The sequence below is a fragment of the Aulostomus chinensis genome, chromosome 22 (genome assembly GCF_037954235.1).
Source record: "Aulostomus chinensis isolate RoL2024-O1b breed Wild chromosome 22, RoL_Achi_v1.0, whole genome shotgun sequence".
In the NCBI taxonomy this organism is placed as follows: Eukaryota; Metazoa; Chordata; class Actinopteri; order Syngnathiformes; family Aulostomidae; genus Aulostomus; species Aulostomus chinensis.
Window position 1 is genome coordinate 4973315 of NC_141341.1, and position 24722 is coordinate 4998036.

Below are 24722 nucleotides of genomic sequence, written 5' to 3' on the forward strand. Positions count from 1 at the left end.
GGGTACAAAAACCTACCCGGGTATATACAATCCACACAAACATATGATGAAATACACTTACTAGGTCATGTACATGAACACACAGATATAAAGATACAGAGAACTGCAAACATAAAACCAACAATCAACACGCTCAGCACCTACGATGCACGTGTGTGCAGTGACACTGCAACATGTGTCTGCACTGTGAGGCTTAATCGGACGGCAACCAGCAGACTGTGCTGCTGCTGAAAAATCCTCGCCATTAACAAATGCTCAATTATTAACGAGCCACAAAATGGATCTAATTGCTCACTGCAGCCAAACGTCTCTATCAGCATTCCCAGGATGTTCCTGGAGCAGCCGGAGTCAGTCCTGCCCTCAATAAGCTCTTTGGGAAAAGAAACTGATATGCAGAACATTCCTTGTGCTGTGAGGATGTAAAGGTTTGACCAGTGAAAAGAAAAAAGAAAAGGAAAATCGGTCAAGAAGGGACATTGAAATTACCATCTTGGCTAAAGTGCTTTTAATCTTACCAGCATTTTTATTCAATTCAGCGTGTTAGTGGGTTTTATGTACAGAACATAGTGAAGTGCAAATCACAGGCCAGGCTCTGTTTAAAGGGGTTGGGGACGATGTCAAGGTCACAAGTCATCTGTGGTGGGGGCATATCATCTGCATACTGTAATTAAAATGGCAGGCTTGAAGTGGAGCCATAACACAGGACTTGGGGGCTCAGTCTCCTCTCATATTAGCCTCAAAGATGGAACTCGCTACATGATCTTTACTCCATCTATACTTTTATTTGGCAATTAAACCTGTCATGTTTCAACAAGGTTTCCATGGGGATCTATTGTCAACCTTGTGATTTTCTTGTTCATGCCAATAAAAGATGTAAAGGGGGGTGCCCTACAGTCGTTTTGCTAACAATGGCTCGGTACACATTGCTTGCTAGATTCAGAGCAGTGGGCCCCCGGTGATATGAATAAATACCTTTGTCCATGTTTCGGTGGAGTAAATACTGGGTGGACTGCAGGATTGTGGTCATTGTTCCTGAAATCTTAAAATGATATTTCATCATCCAACAGGAGCAATTTTCCTTTCAATTACTCACCACTCGTCCAAACCTGACAGATATTTTTGTCACCTATGTGACGAGTTGGGGACTCAAAAATTCAGAAAAAGACAGAAAAATATTTTTAACTGGAAGCTCATGGAGACTGATCACGAACAGCAGCCAACAAACTCTCAAATGCATCAACCAAGGCAAAAGTGTTTGTGGATTATTGATCACACAGCAGGATAATTCAAGTCCTATTTCTCCAGCTGTAGGATCAATGATCCAAAAACTTTAACTGAGCTAAAAAGAGAAACTAGAATATTTAAGTTTGGACATGACTGTGAAAAAGAGTAGTCGTTCTACATGAGCTTCAACTTACAAATATGTGGCTGGCGTTTTCTCAATTCTGGAATCACAACGGAAGTCACTGTGAGGCAAATTACACTTTCTAGGTGAAGTATCACTTTTACTGCAGCAGGTTGCATAATGGATTATTATACTCTGACATTAAAACACTCACTTTCATTTCTAAGCCTTCATTAATGCCTTCACAATCTATGGAAATCTCGACTCCAACCAGGAACAGCCATTCGTTTCAAGTGCTCTTGTCGATTCTGTGTGAAGCCCCCCAAGTGACGGTTCAATCATCAAATGTGGTGGCAAGTAGAGTAACAATTAGGTAGCAACTTGATGTCTTGCAGCAGACCCGAGTGTATAGCAGGTAGCTACAGCTCAGTGGGCCTGAGGTCAGAGGTGGTCCCAGCTCTTCACAGTGGGGAAGAGAAATGCAAGGGGAGCACGATTCAGAGACAGAGAGAAGGCAAGGTAGAAAAAGCAGCGGAGGAGAAAGTCACAGAGTAGCAGTAGCACAGCATGATAGAAAATCTCTGAGGTATTAAAAAGTACTTCTGCTGGTACCAAAGATGCTCTGGAACAAAAGATTCTGCATTATAGGCTGCTCCAATGATTTCCAACTGTAGACATTTTTTGCCTCCTAAGCAGTCGTAGTGGCATGTTTTCTGATTACAGCGGATCGGTTTTCATCCCTGTTCTTTTTTGTTTCACTCTCTGTCTGCTATGTGACTCATTCACTTAAATTTTGATGCAGGAGAGTTTGAGAACCGGCTGAAAACAGTAAAAGAGTTCTGGGTCAACACTGATTGCCTGCATGTGGAACTCCAAACAGAGTCTGGAAAATATAAATGCAATAAGTACCTATCTGTTTTAGAATATACAGTAATAGCAAGAATATAATAGCACCTTCTTTGGTTTAGGGTTCTTTCCATCCAAAATGCCTTAATTGTTTATTTACCACAAACACAGTCTTTGTTTTCACTGTGTTATCATACTTCTGCTACCTTCATCCGTCTCCCTCGGACACCCTTTCTGGGTATTTAGGTTGCCTTCTGGTTTCTGTTCCCACCTGACAGGACCAAGCTGCCCAGGACGCAGAGGAGCTCCAGGCTGCCTCTATCCCAGCTGAGCCCCAGGAGGCTCCACTGTGGCTGGTGCTGGAAATCTGGCAGGCTGGGCAGGCATGTGGAGCCTCAGCCTAGGCATGTAGTTCCCAAACCCCAGGGGGCTGATGCAGTCTCCTACACTGAGTGGTTAATATATTCACAACACTGGCCGGGGGCTTAGAGTCTGAGAATACTCCATGAGGACCTGACTGTACACATTGACAACATTCACAAATGAATATGTTAAGCAGGCTTTTGCTACACCCTGAAGGCAGGCTTAAATATATAAGTGGCTATCATCACAAAGGAAATAAGGCTTTGTCTACAGTTGTACAAATGTGCTGAGTATACCTTCAGAGTATGCTAAAAGGAGCACGAGAATGTAAATAAGTCTGGCAAGATATTATGCACGTATACACTAGTTTTCCCTCAGAGATCTCCCACTGGAATATTTCCATCAAGGACATTCCCAGAAGCTTTAGATAAAGGCTATTTATCACTACACATCATTTTTTTTATGCAACCGAAGACATGCAAAAGTCTAAACTGATGTAGCCTTCCTTCCCCCGCAGGACACGGGTAACAAACAAGCACATGAACCCATTCAGGATCCGACGCCGTCTCCAGAAAAGTCCACCAGCAGACCCTTTTTCACTGCAGTGACCTTCGGATAACCCCTTATTTAGTCGAAGTGTCAATGAGGATCCATCCGCTGCTGTCAGTTCCTGAGGACTCTGGGCTCCTCTGAGGCAGTTAACAGTCTCACGGCATACATACAGAGGGTCCAGGGGACTTGAAAGGCAACTCATTAGGGAGAAACTCCACTAAGCAGCAGCATCCGTGGTCCACAGACAGCTGATTCAATCTCAGCAGCAGTAGAGTAATTGCCCTTGCTTGTTAGCTGTTTACAGCAGCAGTAAAGTAAACAGAGTCCCTCCTGTTTCACATTATCACGTATAAAAGAAATAACATTTGAACAGAGAGAAGATTCTTTTAAATGCCACTTATGTACCAACAAACATCTGTCTTATTAATGTAGCCTTGTAATGTAGTAAATAAGGACATAACAGGTATAGCATCACTGGCAGGTAATTGCGTCTTTTGTTTCCAAGTCCGGCTCTGTTTTACCATCACACTGCAGGAGATAGCCTAATGTGGATTTTTCCTTTTTCTTTAACTAGAACGTGGACTTAATGGTGTTGCATCACTCCACCAGAACAAGGAACCATCTACATCTGATATTTTCAAAAACAAAACAAACAAACAAACAAAAAAATACCAGTTGAAGGAAGCGCTAGCGTTGAAGGTCAAAAAGAACTAGTTTCTAGTTCTGAAGTAGTAACAGCCGTACCTCATATTTTCACTGGAATTGAAAACAGGCTGAGTGTTTCAATCTTACCTATGTGGCTGCTACATGGGTCACGTTATGCTACTTGAACGACCCTGTGGGTCGTGTTCCTGGCCAGTATGGGCTCTTTTCTTCACAATAAACAACAACAACAAAAAAATACTGTAAATTATTGAATTTTCTGCATAAAGATATTCCATCAACGAAAAACCTCAGGGAGCGAAACCAGTGTGATCCAGATCCAGGTCATAAGCTGAAGTGACATTCACCAACTGTCATGATGTAATTCATGTCCAAGTGAACGAGCCTACTGCTATTACCACAATACACCTAATAGCTACTCTCCTACCAACGGCCTAAAACAGTCATCAGGATTCATAATCAATTATTTGATCCAAATGCTTCCAAAAAAAATTAATCACATGTTCCTTGTATTATCCATCTTTCTGTCAAATTTCATCAAAATCCATCCAGTAGTTTCTGAGATATATTGCTAAGAAACAGACACACATCAGTGATCACATGACATCCCGAGTGGAGGTAAAAATAACGTCATGTGTTTCTGTGTGCCGATTGATATTTAGTAACACAGGGATCTACTTGTGATGACAGCTGTTATTTGTGAATCGAGCTACACCCACAAAGTCCAGATGCAGTTGATATTTACATAAATGCATATGTGATTACTAAGAATTTTCTTTATGAACGGCTGCAATTACTGCAAAATGTATAATTGCATATTTCATGTTATGCATAAATACTTGAAACACTGCTTCAGGGGTTGTCACCTGTTCAAAAGAAAAAAAGGGAAACCCATAAAACCTAATACCTTGAAAACATGGATGATGTTGGAAGGATAAGAGCACCCCAATATAATTGATGTTAATGCGCTAACACGTCATGTCTCACTATAAAAACCCACCTCACACTCCAGCATCAGCTGACAACGCTATGCTCATCTTTTAGCCAACTGGATTCTTCACTCAACAACCGATGAGCCAATCCAGGAAAATCTGACTCTGCTCAAAACCAATCACAGCATAGCACAGTTCATTTCTACTCCGCACTTTGCCTGCAAGGAGAAAATGGCCAAATGTCTCTTTGCCAAACAAGCTTGCCAAAGTCTCACATCCAAGCTGGCAAATGCGCGGCCATGGGATCAGCACAGGAGGCAGCGATGGCTCAAATCCTGACCCAAAAATAACAAGCACAACAAAGATGCTCGTACTGCAGCCCGAGGGAGACATTTTGTTCGCCCAAACTCCAAATACACAGACATGTTAGCTAGAATCTATGGGACAGAGAATCTCCAAGCTGCCACCTCATGTGAATCCTGTTGCATCAACAAAAACAGCATCACAATCAAGTGCACCTTTCGCTGAAATGTAGAAGAATGCACACTAACCTCCAAGCTGTACTCTTCCACCGTCCTCTTAAGTGGGTCCACAATCTGCCAGCAAATGAGGATGCACAAGTCGATTAGCAGCATCCCACCGACGATGATCAACAACTTCTGGTCCTTTATGATCTGCAGGAGAGATGAAGATGAGGCGTTTGGTTTAGCCCGATGGAACACACCTGCTAATGCCATTTATGATGTGAGTACGTGTCTGTGGAGCCATTTCAAACAACACCGCCTACTGACCACTGTAATTATGGAGAACATGGGAGTCTGTTCTCATCTCAGGAACCAGAGCCCTGCTGGTTTCCATTCTATCTAATCGGGGACTGATTAGGATGCATTTAGCAGCAATTAACCACCTACTAGGATAGAAACCAGCCAAGCTGTGAGTCCCACGGACCAAGACCGCCTTTGTAATTTGATATTTACATTTGTATAATCTGTAGCATACGTATAGTGTATTAGCAGGATAATACTGCATTGGCACAGGAACAACAATCACTGAAGGTCTATCAAAACTTTGCCACAAACAGGATTTAGTTTCCACGTTGGCTAAAGAATGTGGAAAAGCTCAGTCAAACATGAAGCAACTCTGTCAACCAATAAAGTTTCTCTTTTAAACCCTGAACTTTAGTGGGATGAAAGCCATGAAAAGTTTGTGATCTCTATTTATAATAGCGTTTGACTGTTTGGAACTGCGGATCAAAGGAAAGGTCAGGCAAGACACCGGCTGGGCTGTAGTGGGAGACCATCACACTGGTCTCCGTCCACCGGCGGGCCCAGGACAAGATGAATGAGGACAGTCTTTTTTGATCTGCTGGGTTTTTTTTATTGTTTGTTTTTCCACATTGAATGAATGGCTGAACATCATTTCTAGTAGAAATTCTGCTTGATATTCAAGGATGGTTTTGAGAAAAGGAACATGCCTGAAAATGACAAAAAATACTGATGCCAAGCTGGACAATGAAAATAATAAAAACAATTATAGATCCAGGCAGATTAAGGGACTGCATTATGGTCAAACATGAAACAGGTTTTTTTTTTATTTTTATGATTCCAACAATTTAAAATGTGACAAAATATTTAAGAGGTATTAGATTTGAGGTAAATTTACAAAACAAGGATCTGAACCTCCATCTGTTCAGCCATAAAATGTTACGCTGGTAACTATGTCTGCTTGAAGAAATACAGTTAATGACCTAATTTACTTGAAATGTTATGTTATTGATTTTATCTAACATCCATAACTTGAGTTTAAAGGCTTTAGCCAAACTTGAGGCCAATATTAACATCACCAATCAATCACTGAATTCCAGAGGCTGTGTTTTGTGACAGGAATAGCCACACTTTCAGCTCCCGACCCCCGAAATATAGTGCCAGCCCAAGTCTCCCTGTAGCTGATCAAACCATAAATGCAACCAGCACACACGCACGCACGCACACACACACACACACACGCGTCTACCAAAACAAATCCACATAAATGGAATAAAGTTAAACGTTAATAAAAATATGATTAAAACAGAAAATTTCTAGTCATTTTTCCAATTTCATTTGATTTGTGGAAATGGTCTCACATCCATTTGTATTCTTTGTGTATGCTTGTGTGTCTACAAGCACTGAGTGTGCAGTTCTGCCTCAGAATGTGTGTGATTTTTTTGCATGTGTGTCCACAAATATGTCACTAAAGAGTGAATTATTAGAACGACAGGAAGACTGACAAGTAGCTGTCACAGGGGTCTTAATGTGCAGAGGTTGTGTTGCAAGTGTATAATATACTGTGTGTGTTTCTGTGTGTGTGTGTGTGTGTGTGTTTGAAGAAAGAGGTCATTGAGCCATTGATTGACAGCTCACCCCCTCTACTTAAGAAGTGAAGGAGTGCTGGCTGCAGCCCACCAAGTGGAACGTTTATCGAACACACCCATGATTTACAATGGGTGTACTTGGAGTGTGCAGGAAAAAAGATGGAGGGAAGGATTGAGGGATGCTTTTCCAGCTGCACTGTCTGAAGAAAAGATGGCGAACACTTGCGCTGGTCCCTCTACTCACAGCGGTTAGCAGTGATTTTTAGGGCACCGACCGAGACTATCACTCTCCTGAAGCACCTGCAGTCCATCAGTGTGGATGAAGTGTGATGTGTGTGTGTCCTGCACACAGACCCAGGCCCTGAAACAACTGAGGATTCATCTGGAGGTGGAAGGGTTGATGTATGCAGTAGGGGTGAATACCTCTTCTGAGGAAAGATTTGTTTTGTCTCGGTTAGAGGGGGGAAGAGGGTGAGAGAGGGGAACTGAGCAGAGATAATTGGCTGTGAGGAGTGAGGGTAAAACTCCTGAGATCACGGGGGCAAAACTGCTTTACTCCACAATAACAATGATTTAAAACTACACTGCAGTATTTTTCTCTCCATCTTCTGGCAGTGAGAGTTGTTACAAACAACTGTGGACACATGCTCCATCATAAGCTATGCCATGGCCTACTCTATTGTTAATGTTGAGGCTGTAAAATGGCTCCTTTCACTGTCATAATTCGGTCCATTTGGTCTGATAAATTTGGAAAGCCGAGACCAGCTGCCCAATTAAATCATCACATTCAAGATAGCACAGGGTTAACTTGAGGTAGCCGGCCAAGCTCCATTCCCACTGGCCAGAAAGCCTGAAAACACCCGCTTCTACCTGGGCTTTGTCTGATATGGGAACAGCTGTAATGGGCATCCTGGGTCAAATGCAGCTGCCTCCCTGCGTTTCCTGTCTTGGATATACACAATCAGAGATCCGGTGCCACTGATATACATGGAGAAATGGAAGCTTGTGCTCTCCACAGGTAACTTCTAAGACTTTTTGTTTTCTCAGCCACAATTGGAGAGAAAAAAAGACCACAGAAAATCTGACAATGTCCTCCATGCTGCTTTTACCGAAGCTCCCAAAGATTGTATACAAATCCACAATCCTTCACTTCGCTGCCGTTTAACAGCACCTTTACAGTGCAAGGATGTGGAACGCGATGCACCCAAAACAGAGACAAACCTGATTGTCTCCTCGCAATGGGAATGGGATCAATGGGCTTTTAACCAAGTATCTGATGTGCAGTATCTTGGCAGCACAGGAAAATCATCAGATAAATTGTATTTATTCTCATATGTAGAGATATAACTTCAGTTCATGAGCCGTGTGTGCACTTGTTTGATGTGCTATAACTTGAAATGATATCAGAGGACAATGTGGTGATCTTGTGTGTGTCTTCGTCTATGCTTTCCGATCTTTTTACAGCTTTCTTCTCACAGTGCCCAACCTACTTTGGTATCCATATGTGGTGCTTTGTTCGTTTCCCCCTCTCGTCCCTCTCCCGCCCTATTTTGCCTTCCTCCTTCTGTCTCTCCCTTCTGCCACTTCGTCCCTAATCTCTCCAACCTCTCCAACTCTTTGATCCATGGCTCTTTCCTCCCTCTCTTCCTGCTCTCTCACTCTGGCAGGCCACCCACACTTCCTCCAATATGCAGGAGGGTGTGTTTGTGTGTGTCTGTGTGTGTGTGAGAGAGTGTGTGTGTGAGAGTGTTTGTGTGTGTGAGAGAGAGAGAGAGAGAGAGAGGGAGCGAGAGATGGGGGTGGGGTGGGGGGGCAAGATCTATAAATACAAATAAAAGGCCAAGCACTGTTACTACAGTCAGCATCGTTTTTATATAACGAAGCCAGTGAAACAGATTGTGTCAGATGTTTAAAAGCCATTTGTATTTCTAAGTCTTTTTTTATCACTAGAGATGATTCTAAAAGCAGGTGCCAGGGGCTGCCAGCGTGAGCAGGAACACGAGCACCCACACACCAGTGTTGGGCTTTCTAAAGACATGCGAAGCTTCCTAGATTAGACTGGCAGGTCTGCATACTTCCTTGGTGCTATTTGTAATTATATGATCGATTTGATATCACATACAACAGATTTACTACCAACGGTGTTGCACAAAGTTGAAATATATTTTGATCAGAAAGGGGGATCTGTAATAGCCTGACATATTCAAATGAATGAGAACGATTTTCAGTGTGTAAAAGTTAAAAAAAAAGAAGAAGAAGAAAGAATTCAATCCATCCCTCTCACATACAAAAACTTAACATAAAACATTTCGATACCTTCTTCTTCATCTTCACATTTTTGAAGATTGCGTGCACCCTCCAGGTCTTAGCAAACATGGCACCGAAAGCTGTTGTGTATCCAACAATGAGGATCCAAGTCCGAACCTATCAGAACACATAATAGTGTCAGGTCTTCAAGTGGTGATCAAGGCTAAAAAACAAAAACTGATCTGACATTGTTTTTGCATTTGATGAAGAAACTTGTTTTAAAATAGAACAGTTAGTCTAAATATACATAAAAAAAAGAAGCTGTCAGTTTCATTTCTCATCTGGATGTGTTGAGCTGTGAGAGAACGTCCCGGACTGTGGAAGCTGTCACACACCTGAGAGCGATTCATCTTAATAAGAAACAAAACTCTTAGTGATCAGGCACAAAGGGCACTGCTGACGTGTTCTAAAAGCTCCGAATTTGAAAAATCCTAATATAGCTCAGCGTGTGTTCGTGTGCCTCGCTGAGTGTGAAACTCCTGCACCTCCTCCACACAATTAGACCTGGCCCTCTTTCATGTGATGCCCTTCAGCAGGTCTAGAAAACACTAGAGGGTTAGAGTGCAGAGTGCTGAGTGCAGAAGGGCACAAAAAACAATTACACTTCCTCTTGTCAGAGGGACCAGGCTGGTGGTGGAAGGATCAAAACTTGGTGTTCTGAGCTCGTCTGATGTGACGAACTGTTATTTTGGCTTTTCAGCAATTTCAGCCAGGTGGTGGCAGCTTGGTCAGCCCACAGAAAGCACACTGTGTCCTCTTACATTTTACATTCAATGTATTAAACGTGCAGCCTGGGGACCAGACGAATGCAAACTTATTTATTTGCTCTCACAGATGGGTCTGGCCCTCTTCCAGTTCCGACAGACTTCCATTGCTCGTAGACGAGCCAATCACGACCGTTTATCCAATCTGGGACAGGTTTGATAGCATGACTGACAAAAGAGGAATTTGGATCAATTGGAAATGCTGAATATCGGTCAAGTTTTAAATCTCATGTAATCAAAAATGACTTGGGGAAGCTTAGATGGTGTCATCAAACAAAGAGATAATACAGGGCATCCAAGTCTAGGACCTGGGTGTATGGGTACAAAACATGTGCACTGACTGAAACGCTGAGGACCCGTGGTTAGTCAGTGTGATAGCACTCTAACACAGGCAGTAATTAACACCTCTCAAAATATGCCGGTGCAGCTATAACAAAATAACTCAGAAGAGGCATCTCGTACACGCCATGAGCCATGGCACCAAATTGAAATGATCATTTCAGATTGAATGCAGCCAAAGCCGCACGCAAATCCAATAACAGGGAAGTAGATGAAGTGAAAAAGAGATGAAGAAATGAGTAAAACTGCTGCTAGAAACACGGCCTCTACTATTTAGGGAGGCTTCTCCTACTTCACACATCTAACTCTCAATCTAGAGGTTAGAGAAATTACACAGCAAAACCGATGTGTGTTTTGCCCCCACAATTTTTATACAGGCATCATGTTTCCTCTCATTTGTCAATCTTGTGTCCAAAACTCCCACCTTTCTCTTCCATGAATATAGACAAGAGCAGGAAAATTGCTGTTTCAGTCGAAAAAAAAAACAAGGTTCAAGTGGAAGCCTCCGAGTGGAGCGTCGGGCTCTGACTGCTGTGTAATATATACATCTAATTAAAGGCTGTTGAGGGAACTCACGGTGCAGAGAGTCTCAAACTCTTTGTCAGACACAAAACCTCCATCCAGACCAAACAGGAAGATGGAGGCATAGGAGAGCATGCCTCCCAGGATGATCAGGTTGTTCATGTAGGGGCTGGACATCTTGATGAGTCTGCAGGAGAAAGAAAACGCTTGTTTCAACAGTGTATAGAAATAAGACTTTACCACACTCATCTCTCAGCATTCTTTCATCACAATTCTGCCTTGGTTCTTCTCATTCTTCATTCATCCGTCTCTTCCATTTACAGAATCCTGTAGCTTAAATGCCCCTGGAACTTTCCTTAAACTCATTTCATTAGCGAGCCTCCATCCTTCCCCTCCCTCCGTCCTCCTTATGCAGTCATGAAATGAACACTGGCGATTCACCTGTGGTTGCGGTTCTTAATGTTGAAGAACAGGAAGGCCCCGGCCATGAGCATGCCCAGTATGGTGATTGTTGACAGGATACTGTAAAGCGGAACGTTGATGTGGCGCCGCTGCAGACGCACAAATGTACGATCCTTGGGTGGTTCCACACCTGAAGGGAAGTCGGGGTGTAAAATTTCAATAGGAATATCAAAGGACAAAATCAATATAAAATACGTATCTAATCTAAGCAAACTGTGTATTTGTGTATTTGCAATTCACTGGTCACTTTGGCTTTCTGCAGCAAAGGTTACTTACTTCATTTTGACAACTTGAAATCTTCAAATATTTTTCTTTTCAACCACAAAACAGTGACATTGCAGAAGACATCCAGTAATTTGAGACCCTTTTCCTGCTTCCCACTTGTCCCTACTTGAGTGCATCCCTGTGCACCACAGTCCAGTTATTGTGGTTAGACCTTGCACTTTCTTATCTTTTGCTCTATTCTTCTCCTGCCACTGTGCCAATCGATGGCAATGGCATCTTCTTACACATCTCCACTTACTGTGGTCACAGATGTGGAAACAAGCATTTTAAAAGGCTGGCCCCCAGTCTATGGAACAAGGAGGAGAGCATGGGGAGAGAGAGTAGGAGGGTGGTGGTGGTGGTGGTGGTGGTGTCGTGGAGTAATGGAGTAGAGCCAGGGGGATCCAACAAATTACAAAGTGTGTCAATGCAAGCAAACACAGGAGGAGTGAAAAATGGACTGGTGAATAATTTAGCTGAGAGAGAGGACAGTTAAGAGTGGGAAAGGAAAGGGGGAGTCCCCACATTGAGTGGTCTTGGCGTCTGAGTGTGTCTGAGTGAGCGAGGAGTTAGAGGTTCAAGTGAGATTAAAGCTTTGAGCAGCGTTGAAGCCTACACCTTCATGCACATCGGAGTGTGTAGTACTTGTGTCGTTTCAGCCGAGTAACACAGTTTGGCACCTTCATAATTGGATTCTGTATGTAGGAGCAGTCAGGTGTATTTTGTAAATGAATAATATCCTTCTTAAAAATATAGGTGATGCTTTTTCTTTTTGACTCGACATCGTCAGCCCCAGAAATTCCTTCATATTCCTACACATGCAGCACAGCAGATAAACTGCTCAGTCAGAGAGTGTCAGCGACACAGCGGACGAAGTTAAATTGAAGTATCTTGCATCAACGATCTCTTTATTTCATCCGTCACTCAAAGGCGTGTTGTTTGGAACCTTGATTGGTAAATTGAGAGCCACCACAAAAGGCCTGTGTCACGCCCGCAGTGGTCTACTGCCGATAATCATATGACTGACAGTGTTGATATGTTTTACAGGTAAAGATGTATTATTATAGATCTCAAATCCTTGGCAATACACTGCCCCCTAGTCATTTGAGTATGAATCTTACACATAGTACCTTTAAAGTGGGACCTCGGGAAAAAATCTGAAAGGAATATTTGGAGAGCGAAAGAGCAGAGGAAGAGGTTTGGTGAGCTTGGTCTTCTTCGTACCTTGGAACCTGATGGAGTTATTAATGAGGTCCAGCACATCGGCGATTGCGTTGTACTCTCCAACCTTCACTTCTTGGCCCTCTGTTAAAAAAACACAACCATTAAGAGAGATTCAATTACATGAACTTGCAGCAATAATATTGACAGTTTTAAGGAACAATGACACAAACAAAGATAGGAGGTAACAAAGTACACAACTTTACTGTAACTTTTTCAGGGATGGGTACTTTATATTTTCTGAGAGATGGAACCTTTTGCCCCTTACATTTTCTCCCTACACAAAAATATCTGCACTTTGTACTCACGGAACTTCAATTTTGTTTTTTTGTTTTTAAAAAAGGTTTGTAACCTTTGAGGCATGTAAAAGACAAAGGAGAGAGAGATGAGAGTTTTGTTTCAGGGGCAGATTACTTCTTCACTTTCCAACATTGGTGGTGGCAATGCAAGTAAACATTGACTGAGCTTGCAAAGAATACATAAAAGGTAAAAAGAAAAGATGTCTTCCAAACTTTATGAAGTTTAAAGAACTCTTAGGGACAATCAACCATGGAGGTACTGCATCTATTAATTATGTGGAGTCAAAGTTTTTGAAAGTCAGTAAAGTGTAAAAAAAACAAAAAAAAACAAAAGAAAAACACTATACGTTCTGCACAATACTTTTGAGTACATTTGAGAGCCTGTACTCTTTCGCTATCACCTGAGTAAATAGATTGAATCAGTAATTCTGCTTTTACCAGTCCTCTCCTAGAGTACTAACTGATGTACTTCACCACCTCTGGATATAAGTGATTACTAGACAGGGGAGTAAATGTGCACTGGCTACTTTGAATGAACAAGGTAATTTAATGCAAACACTAACAAACCATAAAATCTGAAAAGCAACAGAGAGCTTTAAATCTTTCTCAAAACCCCATTAGTGAAGTATCAATGTCCATAATACAACATCCCACGACTTGCGGGCCACTCAGGGAGATTATTTTAAGATTTAGCATTGGTAGCTTTTAAGATGCAGTTTAATATGGTTGGAATATAGTTTTCCTATTTTTATGCACAGTGTCGTTATCCGTTCATTTGACCTCTACAGCACACTGAGGAGAATATACCATAAAAACTAAGATTTAGGCGAGGTTAGAGCCCTCAAACAGGAGGAAACACTCAATAAATGCATTTGTATTTAAACAGCTATACAATGAGCTCCAGCTCAGTCAGAAACTGATGTACAGCCCAGCCTATAAACATCCCTGTCTCAGCGGAGTTCTGCTCAAACACAGCTACAATTTAGTTTTCTCTTTTAGAAACAACGATGGGTCCCTCAGGTGTAATACTGCAGAAGGCATGACCTTGTCAGACAAAGCTCAGCCCTCACTCATAAGGATTACTCACTTAGAGCGTACACCAGGGACGAGAGGAGAAGGGGAAGGGAAGAGAGGACAGATTATTTGGATTCCTTTTTTTTTTTTTTGAAAGCACTACAAACAACCTGCTATTTCTTCTGGTGTGCATGCACAAATCTCTCTCCCTGTTACCACTCTCATAGCCCCATTGAACTCTCCGGCAGCTTTGTCCTTGACTAGAAAAATGAGAGATAACATCAGCTTTTTGCAGCATCACAGGGCCCCGGGTTCTCCTTCGCTCTCCTCTCAGAGAATCACCTCATTTGATCTCCAAGTCTGACATCAAAACATCAGCAAATGTTGAGAACGTGTTTGAATGTCAACACGGTAAATTAACGGGGCACACACAACCAGGATCAATGCCTGTTTTCCCTGACCACGAACTTTTGTTTGGATCTAAACAGCAGCAGGGATTGGATATCAGCTCTCCTGCTTTTAAATGCTAAAACACTACAGAGTTGTGGCCCTACAGAGAATATCAACGGTTTCAGCGGGCTGACAAAACGCTGGCACTCAACATGTGCGAAGACATTTATTTCACGCCTTTTTGTCCGGTTGATTGCTTTAAAACTATTGTTAATTCAGAGGTTAATTGGGTATTAAAGAACTTTTTTACTTGAATAATGTTTCTAATGACACACACATTAAAAAAAAAAGAGGACTTGGGAAAATCAAAACATTTGATTTGTCTCTTCATAGGATCATTCATTCAAAAAGTTGTGGAAGGATTGATTTGATTTCTGTGGTGAGTCCAGATCTGATGATGTCATACCCTGATTTGATTTTCCAGCCATATCTTGGAAACTACTAAGACCTGTAGATCCCACTGCTGGAACATCGATCTCCATCGTGGTTTAAAACAACAACAACAACATTTTATCAACACAACCTCACCATTCTTTGAAGCCATGTCTGAAGATGAGATTGGGTTCACTTTTAATTCATTCAAAACACATTCAGATATTCTAACTGTAGTATAAATGGAACTAACCTAAAAGTACTACCGAACATTAAAGCTACGACCTTGTTTCTGATGGAAGCCCTTGAGAAATACTCATATATATGAAATTTTAGATTATGGATGTCATGAAAACCCATAAAAATGACCGTTTAGTTCATGCTATATTCGAATATGTTTTCAGGGCCCCTCTCCGTTATGGGCCCCTCAAATCCTCAGAGGTTTCTCAGCCTTTACAGCACCCCTGATGTCTTCATTCCAAATCCATACCCACAGGGAGTGTGAGCACAGTCAAGACCTCTGCTAGCGAGCCATCTCTATGCCCATTAGAGACAGTGGGAATACCAGACCCTTTCCTAAGAGGGTCTGACAGGTTAAGATGAAGGATCAGAGGCTGAGGACAGACGATAAGGTCACGTTGAGAATCACTGCCTTCTGAAATATTCAAGTTGGGGCTGTCCCACCCCTCCTCTCTCATCCTAGCTCAGACTCTCCCGGAGTGTCAGAAGGGTGACAAATTCACAATCCCTGACAAGTGAGAAAGACGTGATAGAGTGAAGCCTAAGGAGGGATGGAGGTGATATTATAAGTCTGAGAGATGAGAGCAAGCGATAGCTGATACATAGAGGAGGATTTGGACAAGGATATCGTGGGTCTCACCAGAAGAGAAGCAGTGTTTGTCACAGATGATGCTCAGACACTCATCAAATACACTCACAATGTCTGAAAGTCAAGCGATGACACATGTGGTGCTGATAACTTTCCTGCTATTTGCTTATAATGCAGCAGACCTCTAATTTAGACAGCCTGCCTCATCAGCTCCCAGCTTAACAGGTCAGTCTGCCCTCCAAAACCTCTCTGGCTCTCTTTCTGTTATTCTCACCCACACACAGGCACTCTCCTCCTCTCTTTCCCATCTACCTGATTACCGTGTAAACATTCAAATGCTCTGTGACAGGGCTCCGTCTCATCGAGTGCTCTCCCAGATCTTTCTTTTCACCCACTCTCGCAGGTCAACTACCAGCTCGTTCTCATGACAGGACATCTCATGCTTTGTCTCACACACACACAGATTTTGGTGTGTGCATGACACAAGTCATGCTTTCGTATAACTTCATGTTCCCCTGTGCTCTGACCGATTCTCTCTCCAGTGGTGCCTGAACTATTTTCCCTTGGTGGCCAAAATCTCAGACTAAGTTGTGGCTCATGATCTGAAAGCAAATACATGGATGTGTAAACAGATCTAATGTCATGCATGAGTGTTGGATCCACATGTTTGTGACGTCCATCTTTAGCGTCTTCGCTTTTGTCTTCTCTTGCAATGCACAAAGGAAGCAGAGACGATCAAAGCAGCAAAAAATCCTCTGCTTCAAACTGCTTATGAAAATTGCAAGAAGTTTAATGTGTGTCAATAAAACTCAAAAATGGGCACTTGAAAAAAATGTTACATGCATATTGATTTTACTTTGATTTTTGGAAAAGGCTTTGAAAAGAAATGAACTTGTCTTCCCCATTTTGTGGTTTATGGCATCATAACTGTCTGATACTGCATATTTTTGAGGCTTGAGTCAGAATTGTACCGTTTCCATCGAGGTGAAACACTTCAGGGAAAAACAAGCCCTCAGTGACTAAAAATGAAAAGGAAGCAAAAAAAAAAACAGCAACTGGGCTTTATAAGGTTAATCCATGAATCTAGGAAACAATGAACAGAATCATCGATTTATAAAATTAAAACCTCCTGATTCCCTGTCTTATTCAACATTGGTATAAAGACCTCACCAGCAGAGGCACACACACATTTTGCCCTCCATATCTGTCATACTCATGGACAGAAATACACACAATTCACATAGAGTGTGATGTAAGCAGCCAGAGGGGTCGAACCCCTCTGCAGTCTGGAAGATAAGATTGGTAGGCAGAGTGCTACATACAGTCCTGGGAAGCCTGGGAGCTGGGAATCCCTGGCATAAATTCCAGATACAATCTCTGGGTTATTCTCCCTCAGCAGGCCCTGTTGGCTGAAAACAGCCCAGAGTGACATGATGGGGCTGCAGCGGTGAGCGAGGTTGTCATTTACAAAGCTTCATTGCCCCAACATGCATCCTATCACCCCAGAGGTGATCGATCAGAGTAAAGTGGGAAGTTTATGTTGACCTGCATGCACACAGATGCTTAGCGAACATGCATTTATACCGAGAAGGTCCTGCGGAGACTCTCCCGACTGGAAAAATGAAGTTCTAAAGCCATTTATATTTTCTGCCATAAAACCTCATGCGGTCATGCGGGTAATGACTGTTCTCATCAGGAAAAAACCCCAACAAACAAACAAAAAAAGAAATATGTGTGTGCACAAAGCATCTGGCTTCCAAACTTTTAAATCCCTCATCCTCCGGTTCCTGTAAATATGACTCCACTGTAAGCTTTTCCTAAGCCCTCTCGGTCAGGAACCATGTGAGGTGCCAGTATATCAACCATAGCAGCCCCCTGACTGAAAGTAAATGGCTTTCCAAAAGTCTGTGATAATCCTGCAAAATTTCCAAAACCACAAATTATTGAACAAAAGACACACTGCTGTTGGTTTACAACAAATGACTGTATGGCGATTATTCTAAGGCCAGAATGTTGGAATCAGGTCAGTGCAGATGGTGTGAGGTGGAAGGGCAGACTGCAAGAGGCCGGCAAAAGACACATCAACATCATGAAATAGGTTTTTCATTCAAAGACGGGCAGATACACAACCTGGTCTGTAACAAGTGCCAACAGGAGATCTTGGCAAGATATTTGAGAACCAGAAAAGATGTCTTACAATTTCTTGGCAGTCCGGTTCTCCTTTACTGTCTTAGTTGGAGGTTTTCGCGCCTAAACCTAACCAGACCTTCATCAATGTTGTCCAATTTCAAAATTGTGAAATAACACATTTTCCACAGGCTGTCTGGCATTTAGCTTAAGGTTCTCCTTGCAAAGCTGCATTGTGTAGGCAGGCACACTCTCAACTCTGGCCCCGGATGGAATGGGAGGTGGACATATGAGGAGGCCAACAACCCTGCATGCACCAGCTCATCTCTAAAGATGTTGGCAAGTGCAGCACACACACAGGCACTTAATGCTCCAATTACTGGAAAAATAATCAACTTTTCACAGGATATCCTGTAAGTTTTTCATGTTGCTACATTGCAGTAAAAGAAAAAGTTAAAAAAAGGTTCCTACATACCTTGAAACTGATTGAATTTTATTGTGCCCATCCTTTCTCCATTCCGAAACATGACTTGGCCCTGCAATGAAAGGAAAAGAAAAGTGAATACCTTTAACATAACATAAAATATCAGAGGACATACACTGACTGTATCTTATACATTTCAGGTCCTAAAACCATTGTATTCTGCTGGAGAAGATGCAGCATACACAATAAGGAGCTTAGTGCAAGTAAATTTATGCAGAGCGCGTCTCTGATACCGGAGTAGGGAAAAGGGCAGAGTCTTGGCTCTGGCACACTGCATCTCATTTGATTAGAACCGGCCAAAATTGATCTGTTTTTGGAGGTAAACAAAATGATGTTTCAGCCAACTCATTTGCTAATGTCCCGAGAACAGCATCAGGTCAGCAAGAGAGCCTGATCGACAATTCACTCACCCGATCAGACAGCATTTAAAAGACAATTCTTTATGTTTGCTTGTCAGTGATGAGATCTTAATTCATGTGTTATTAGAATCCATCTATCAAAGGTATGTGTATTGATCAGGACAGAGCTCAAGATTACAAATAACAAATAACAGAAAGTCTCTGATTCAAACTCCATAGGAGCATGACAAGCCAGGGAGCGTCTGGCAAACACAGACAAAGTAGACAGAAGAAATTAAACTTAGTGGCAAAATATTGTGAGAGATATTTGTCTTTCTGTGTTATTTTTCTCTCTCTTGTTCTATTTTTGCTCTCTCCATTCTCTCTCTTTCTCTTGCTCTTCATCTACCAAGACTGTTCAATTAATTCAGCCCACCATCTGCTTACGGAGCTCCTTAATTACTCATTTAACCGGGTTTACATATTACTGGCTGGCTAACAAAACAGGTGAGAGCCAGCATGACAGAGAGAGAGAGAGAGAGAGAGAGAGAGAGAGATATAACTTGCTGGATAGATAAAGTGATGGAGCAGGAGAGAGAAAGGGTGCGAGTGAGAGAGCATTTGCATTGGCTGATTAAAAGACAGCTGAGGGGGGGAGAACGGAGAAGGAAGCTGGAGAGCCAATTTTGCCTCAAAAAGATGGCAAGCTTTGAAGTAGCAGAGCAGGATCCCACCACTCCGTTTGAATCCCAGTCTTTGTGTGGCATCTTTGATGTTTGTCTGAGGGTGTGTGTGCATGCATGTCTATGTGTATGCACTTAATAGGTTGCCACATTATGCTTATGTGCATGCATGTGTCCCTGATGATGATGATGATGATGATGATGATGATGATGCGTGTGTGGGCAGAACAAACTCCTCTTGGGACACAGAATCTCCAACTGCTGCCTTTGCCTTGGTGACATGCAACAGATCTCCCTGTACCAATTTAACACCGTGGTGTCAATCTGACTTGTCGACACTAACAAGTTCCTTTCATCACACACCGCTTTTTTCTGACAATATGCTCCGCAATTATGCCAGAGGTATAAGTAGGGCAGTGCAGTGCACCTCAGTTCAGCTCATTAGGCATTAAATTCAGATAACTGGTGTGTGAACAGGGTCAGACAATGTGGGTTTAAAATAGGGGAACTTGACTTGAACCTGTGATGGCTGAGAATATGCATCCTGGTTGATGCATATTGCTAGAATAGCTGCACAATCATGCCCTTGTTATGCATTAGCATTGCCATCGTAATTGCCCTTTACATCAGCAAAAGTGGAGCGATCACAAACCGTAGTGAAATGGCGCACAGTTACTTTAACAGCCCTCAATTTGTTCTCTCAAGTGTATACACAGTGTAGAAAATGCAAAATATATCAAACAGATGCAGAAGCACTGACTCCGACATTCTTAATTAGAAATAAATGTCTGTGCTAGCGAGATTAAATTAACCTCTTTGACCGGAATTCAAAGAAGCTGTAAAGCCGCTCTTTGCGAGTTATTATGCTCTTTTGCAGCTTAGGCAACCTCACCAGAGTGCACTGACCCAGACAGGTGTCTGCTGTCTTGTATTCGAAAGACGTTCTGACCACAGTCACAATAGTGGCTGATGGAGCAATCACTGTGTCTAGGTGTGTACGCATGTGACTAAATGTGTCTATGAGCTGACGTGGTGGAGATGGCTGTGCCGCTGTCTGTGGAGGTGAAAGTGCTGTCAGTGACAGGAGGGAGTCAAATGAGACGTCTGCGAGCTGCGAGAATGACATCCCCTGAGGTCTCAGGGTTTGAGGGGGGATGTTAGAACGGTGCCTACACACTTGAATGAACAGTCGGGTTGCCAAACTAGCATTCATTTAGCTAATTTGACAAAATAACAGGTATAAAAATAAGCAGCGCAATTAATCACGCCTGGATTTAATTTGTAAATAGAGAGCTGCTAGCAACCAGTGGAGGGCAGCAATATGCTTAAACTGCATCTAGACTGCTGGAAATTGACGAACAAATCTTTATTTGACATAGATACAACAAAATATGTCCACTGCATTTAACCCAGCCTCTGCGAGCAGGAAGGGTTCAAGTTCAGAGCTTAGCGTCCAAATCCAGATCCGCCAGTGACTTGATCAGGGGCACCAACAGGAGTATTAACTTAACATACATGTTTTTGCACCCATGCGTGATTGAATATGTTCCATGGTTTGGTAAAAAAAGATGGAATCAGAAGGAGAAAGGTTGTTTGGCCCTGCTTTTGTGGTAATGTTAAACACATCTCGTTGGTGACACTTCCTGGTCAGCTCACTCCCACTGGCTATTGCGGATATGACTGGGGGATCCTGAGGCGTTCCCAGGTCGGTGAGGAGATGTAGTCCCTCCACCTGGTCCTCAGCCTGCCCTGCAGCCTGCTCCAAGCTGGAGGACCCCGGGGAGGCGCTCGAGAGGCATCCTGACTGGATGCCTGAACCACCTCAAATGGCTCCTTCTGACACAAAGGAGAAGTGGCTTTAGTCCGAGTGCCTCATGGTTGACTGAGCTTCTCAAGTTCTCCCTAAGGGAGATGCCAGCCATCCTTTAAAAAAAAACAACAACATTCTGGCCGCTTGTATTCATGATCTCATTCTTTCATTAATGTGGGTAGGAACAGACTTACAGGTAGATCAAAAGCTTTACTTTCTGGTTCAGCCTGATGATAGTTTCAGCTAAATACCAAACACGTTTAATATTTCAGGATTCGAGATTGGAAAGACTCCAATCAAGTCAGGAACATAAAACCCCTCACATTACAGGATCACCTGGGTAGATAATCTGTTCAGATCCACCTGGAATCGGGAAGGCCTACATGATGCTGGGGGGTCGGACCCCATATCGGCAGGTTTTCCTGTGGTGTGCCCCCACGTTAACCCTCTCCTTCTTTGTTACTTCATTGTGTCTCTTGGATGTGACTGTCAAGCTTCAGGCTGTCCTAATCTAAAAAAACAATGATATCAATACAATGACCAGTGACCACGCAATAAAACTGACCTGCACACTTGTCATCCCTCCCTACCACAACTTTCCCTACCTCCTCCATCTGGCCCTCCCTAGAGAATTAGAGTCTACATCATTCTGCGGTTCCAGCAGCTCTTCCTGCACTGCTCTGGAAGTCCCTCCCAGCTAATGTCAGCGTTCGTATGTGGCCTTGACAGCAACTAGATCAATACTGCGGAGCCCTCAATGATCACTCTCCTGCTGCTGCTGCTGCTGTTGCCTCTGACACCATTTCAGCAGCAGGAATGAAACCAGAAGAGCATGGGCATGTCTGGTCCCTTAGGACGTGTGTGTGTGTGTGTGTGTGTGTGTGTGTGTGTGTGTGAGTGAGAGAGAGTGTGTGCGTGCGTGTGTGTACACAGCAAACCCTTGGTGTAAAATTGTGACATCAGGAAAGACATGGGGCTTTAGCATTAACAGTCACACATGCACAAATCATATTCATACTAAGGTTTAAACAGAAAGAATTCCCATTTGAATTTTCACTGGAAAGCAAGTCAAAATGTTTGAAAGTCTCCAGAAAACTGAAAAAAAATTGTAATAGTCGTGTTAGAAATCTGAATTTGAACATTGCACAAAATACAAAAATGCCTGTGGAAGGGAAATGGCCTCCTAACATCTTTGTTCCTTGTCTGTGTGTGGGTGGACATTTCTATGTTGTGATTTGTGCTGCATACAGGGAACATTTTTCAATTCTTATTTGATGTAATCCCTTAAAAGAACAGTTATGATTGTCAGAGATTCTCTATAGTGTATCTGCCTGCACACAAATACACTGGTTTGAATTGTTCCTTAATCTTCGGGATGCAAATTAAAAGCGTGTATATACAAGACTGGTCACTGATATTGTACAGAAAAATATTCCCACAGAGAGACACAATTATATTACATCACTTATTGTCTATTTCAATGAATTTTAAACTCAACGGAAACTTTGAACGCAGCACTTCTATAATATATTGGAGTTTTAGTAATGCTACTTTTATCTTATTTCAGTGCAAAGAATCAAATACTTCCATCATTGATATAGACTGAAATGTACCACCAAAATGAATGAGCCTGAAAGCCTTTCATGACTACCAGGCAGGGCTTTTGTGAGCTTGGCGTAAAAGTACACAAAATGTTACATCGCCATCAATATTGCTGCTCTGCTCCAATTTGCAGAGGGACCGAGGGTGAGGAATGGTGACCTGGAGGATTTTGTCTCGCTCTGCAACACACACATACACACACAGCCCCAAGGAAGCTAGCCCCAGAGGTCCTCACAACAATACGAGTCAGTCGTCTGTACTGATTTTCTCCAAGGCCATTTTCTCTCCTTTTCTCGCTTTTGACATCTGTACTGTATTATGTCCTGCATCTCTTGGCTTCTATTCTCTCTATTCATTCTTTTCGTGCCCCACCTTCACCTTTCAAATTTCAGTGTTTCAGAAAATTATGAAAATTTATTCAAAACAGCCATTTTTTTCTGGCATTGATAATCTTTCTCCCTTGTATGCTTTGTCAGGCACGTTGTTTGTAAACATAGTTATGAATATGATATAATAAGAGGAACGTTCCACTGTACTCTGAGGTGATACATGCCTACTGGCTGTCTAGGCAGCATGGCATCCTCCAGTAATGGAGTGGCCTTTACAGGAGAGCAGGAGATATCCTGTAACAGCTCAATAGGAAGTGAAACTGAGCGCGCGCACACACGCACACACACACACACACACACACACACACACACACACACACACACACACACACACACACCATAGCCAACAGGATCATCTTGAATGGGTTGGAGTGAGTTGGCAGCACTAAATCCTTCACTTGAGGCTTCACACAGAGACAAGGATGCTACATAACCTTTTTTGCAAACAATTTCCAGGCTTGCAAAACAGTAATTAATGCCTCCATGTGTTATTCTGCCGTTTGCCCACTCCATAATAACATACTGCTCATGTATGTTAGTGTGCACATGCAGGGAGACATGTCCCAAAGTTACCCAAAAAAGCCACTTAGTCATCAGCATAAAAACACGTCCTTTTGCGCATGTATCCATGTATCAATCTTTTTCCCGTTTGCTATTTCCATTCCATCAATAGCAGCACAAACTATCTGTCAGGATACACTGTAACTTTGCTGTTTGAGTGTCTGAAAGAATCTTTCCATAACTTACCGTCACACCAAAGAAGTTAGTCTCGTTCATGACATCCAGCACCATCTTTCCTACTTCGCGGTCATCCACGGTGAAGTTGTGGTAGACGTTTTGTCGCTGTTTGTTCCGGAGTAGATCCATAACTCTAGTCAAGGTTTTTGCAATGACCCAGATCCCATCGTACGCAAAGCCATGAAACTTGCTGGGCTCCACACCTTTCTGTCGAAGCTCTCGGCTGTACTCCCTCTCATACTCCTTCGGGGTCTGACAAAGAGAAAGTTTTTTGATTATTATTTTCCAGGAGTACAATTATTAAACTAGAATTGGTGCAACTTGTTCCAGGGGAAATTATTACTTTGCACATAATTTGAGATATGAAGTCACTCAAATTAAGTGTTTTGAAATCAGTGCTTTGTGGTAGTTTGATGTGAAAAGAAAAGATTGATTTTGTTTGACATCTCTGGTTAAAAACATGCATCCAGGATGTCTTTTTGGGGACAGAGATCTTTGATGTCTGCAGAGAATCTTCAGAGCACAGAAACAAGAACACTTTTAATAGATGCTCTCAGATACAGTCACAAGAAAAGGTCCCAGTCAGAGGAATATTACAATAATGCAGCTAAAATTGAAAAGTACTAAAACTTTTAAGTAGTCACGATGCTCTGG

General features: G+C 42.5%; 1 protein-coding gene across 3 annotated transcripts in view; it reads right to left on the minus strand.

Annotated features, from left to right (window-relative positions):
* gabbr2 (gamma-aminobutyric acid (GABA) B receptor, 2) overlaps nt 1-24722 on the minus strand; it is a 198685-nt gene that overhangs the window by 47982 nt on the left and 125981 nt on the right. For all 3 annotated transcript variants that reach the window (XM_086193819.1, XM_086193820.1, XM_086193821.1), the window contains 7 exons: nt 24078-24320; nt 18500-18560; nt 12937-13017; nt 11428-11578; nt 11041-11173; nt 9371-9478; nt 5253-5375 (listed from right to left, as the gene is read on the minus strand). In XM_086193819.1, coding sequence (XP_086049945.1) covers nt 5253-5375; nt 9371-9478; nt 11041-11173; nt 11428-11578; nt 12937-13017; nt 18500-18560; nt 24078-24320 — 900 coding nt within the window. The remainder of the gene's footprint in view (nt 1-5252; nt 5376-9370; nt 9479-11040; nt 11174-11427; nt 11579-12936; nt 13018-18499; nt 18561-24077; nt 24321-24722) is intronic.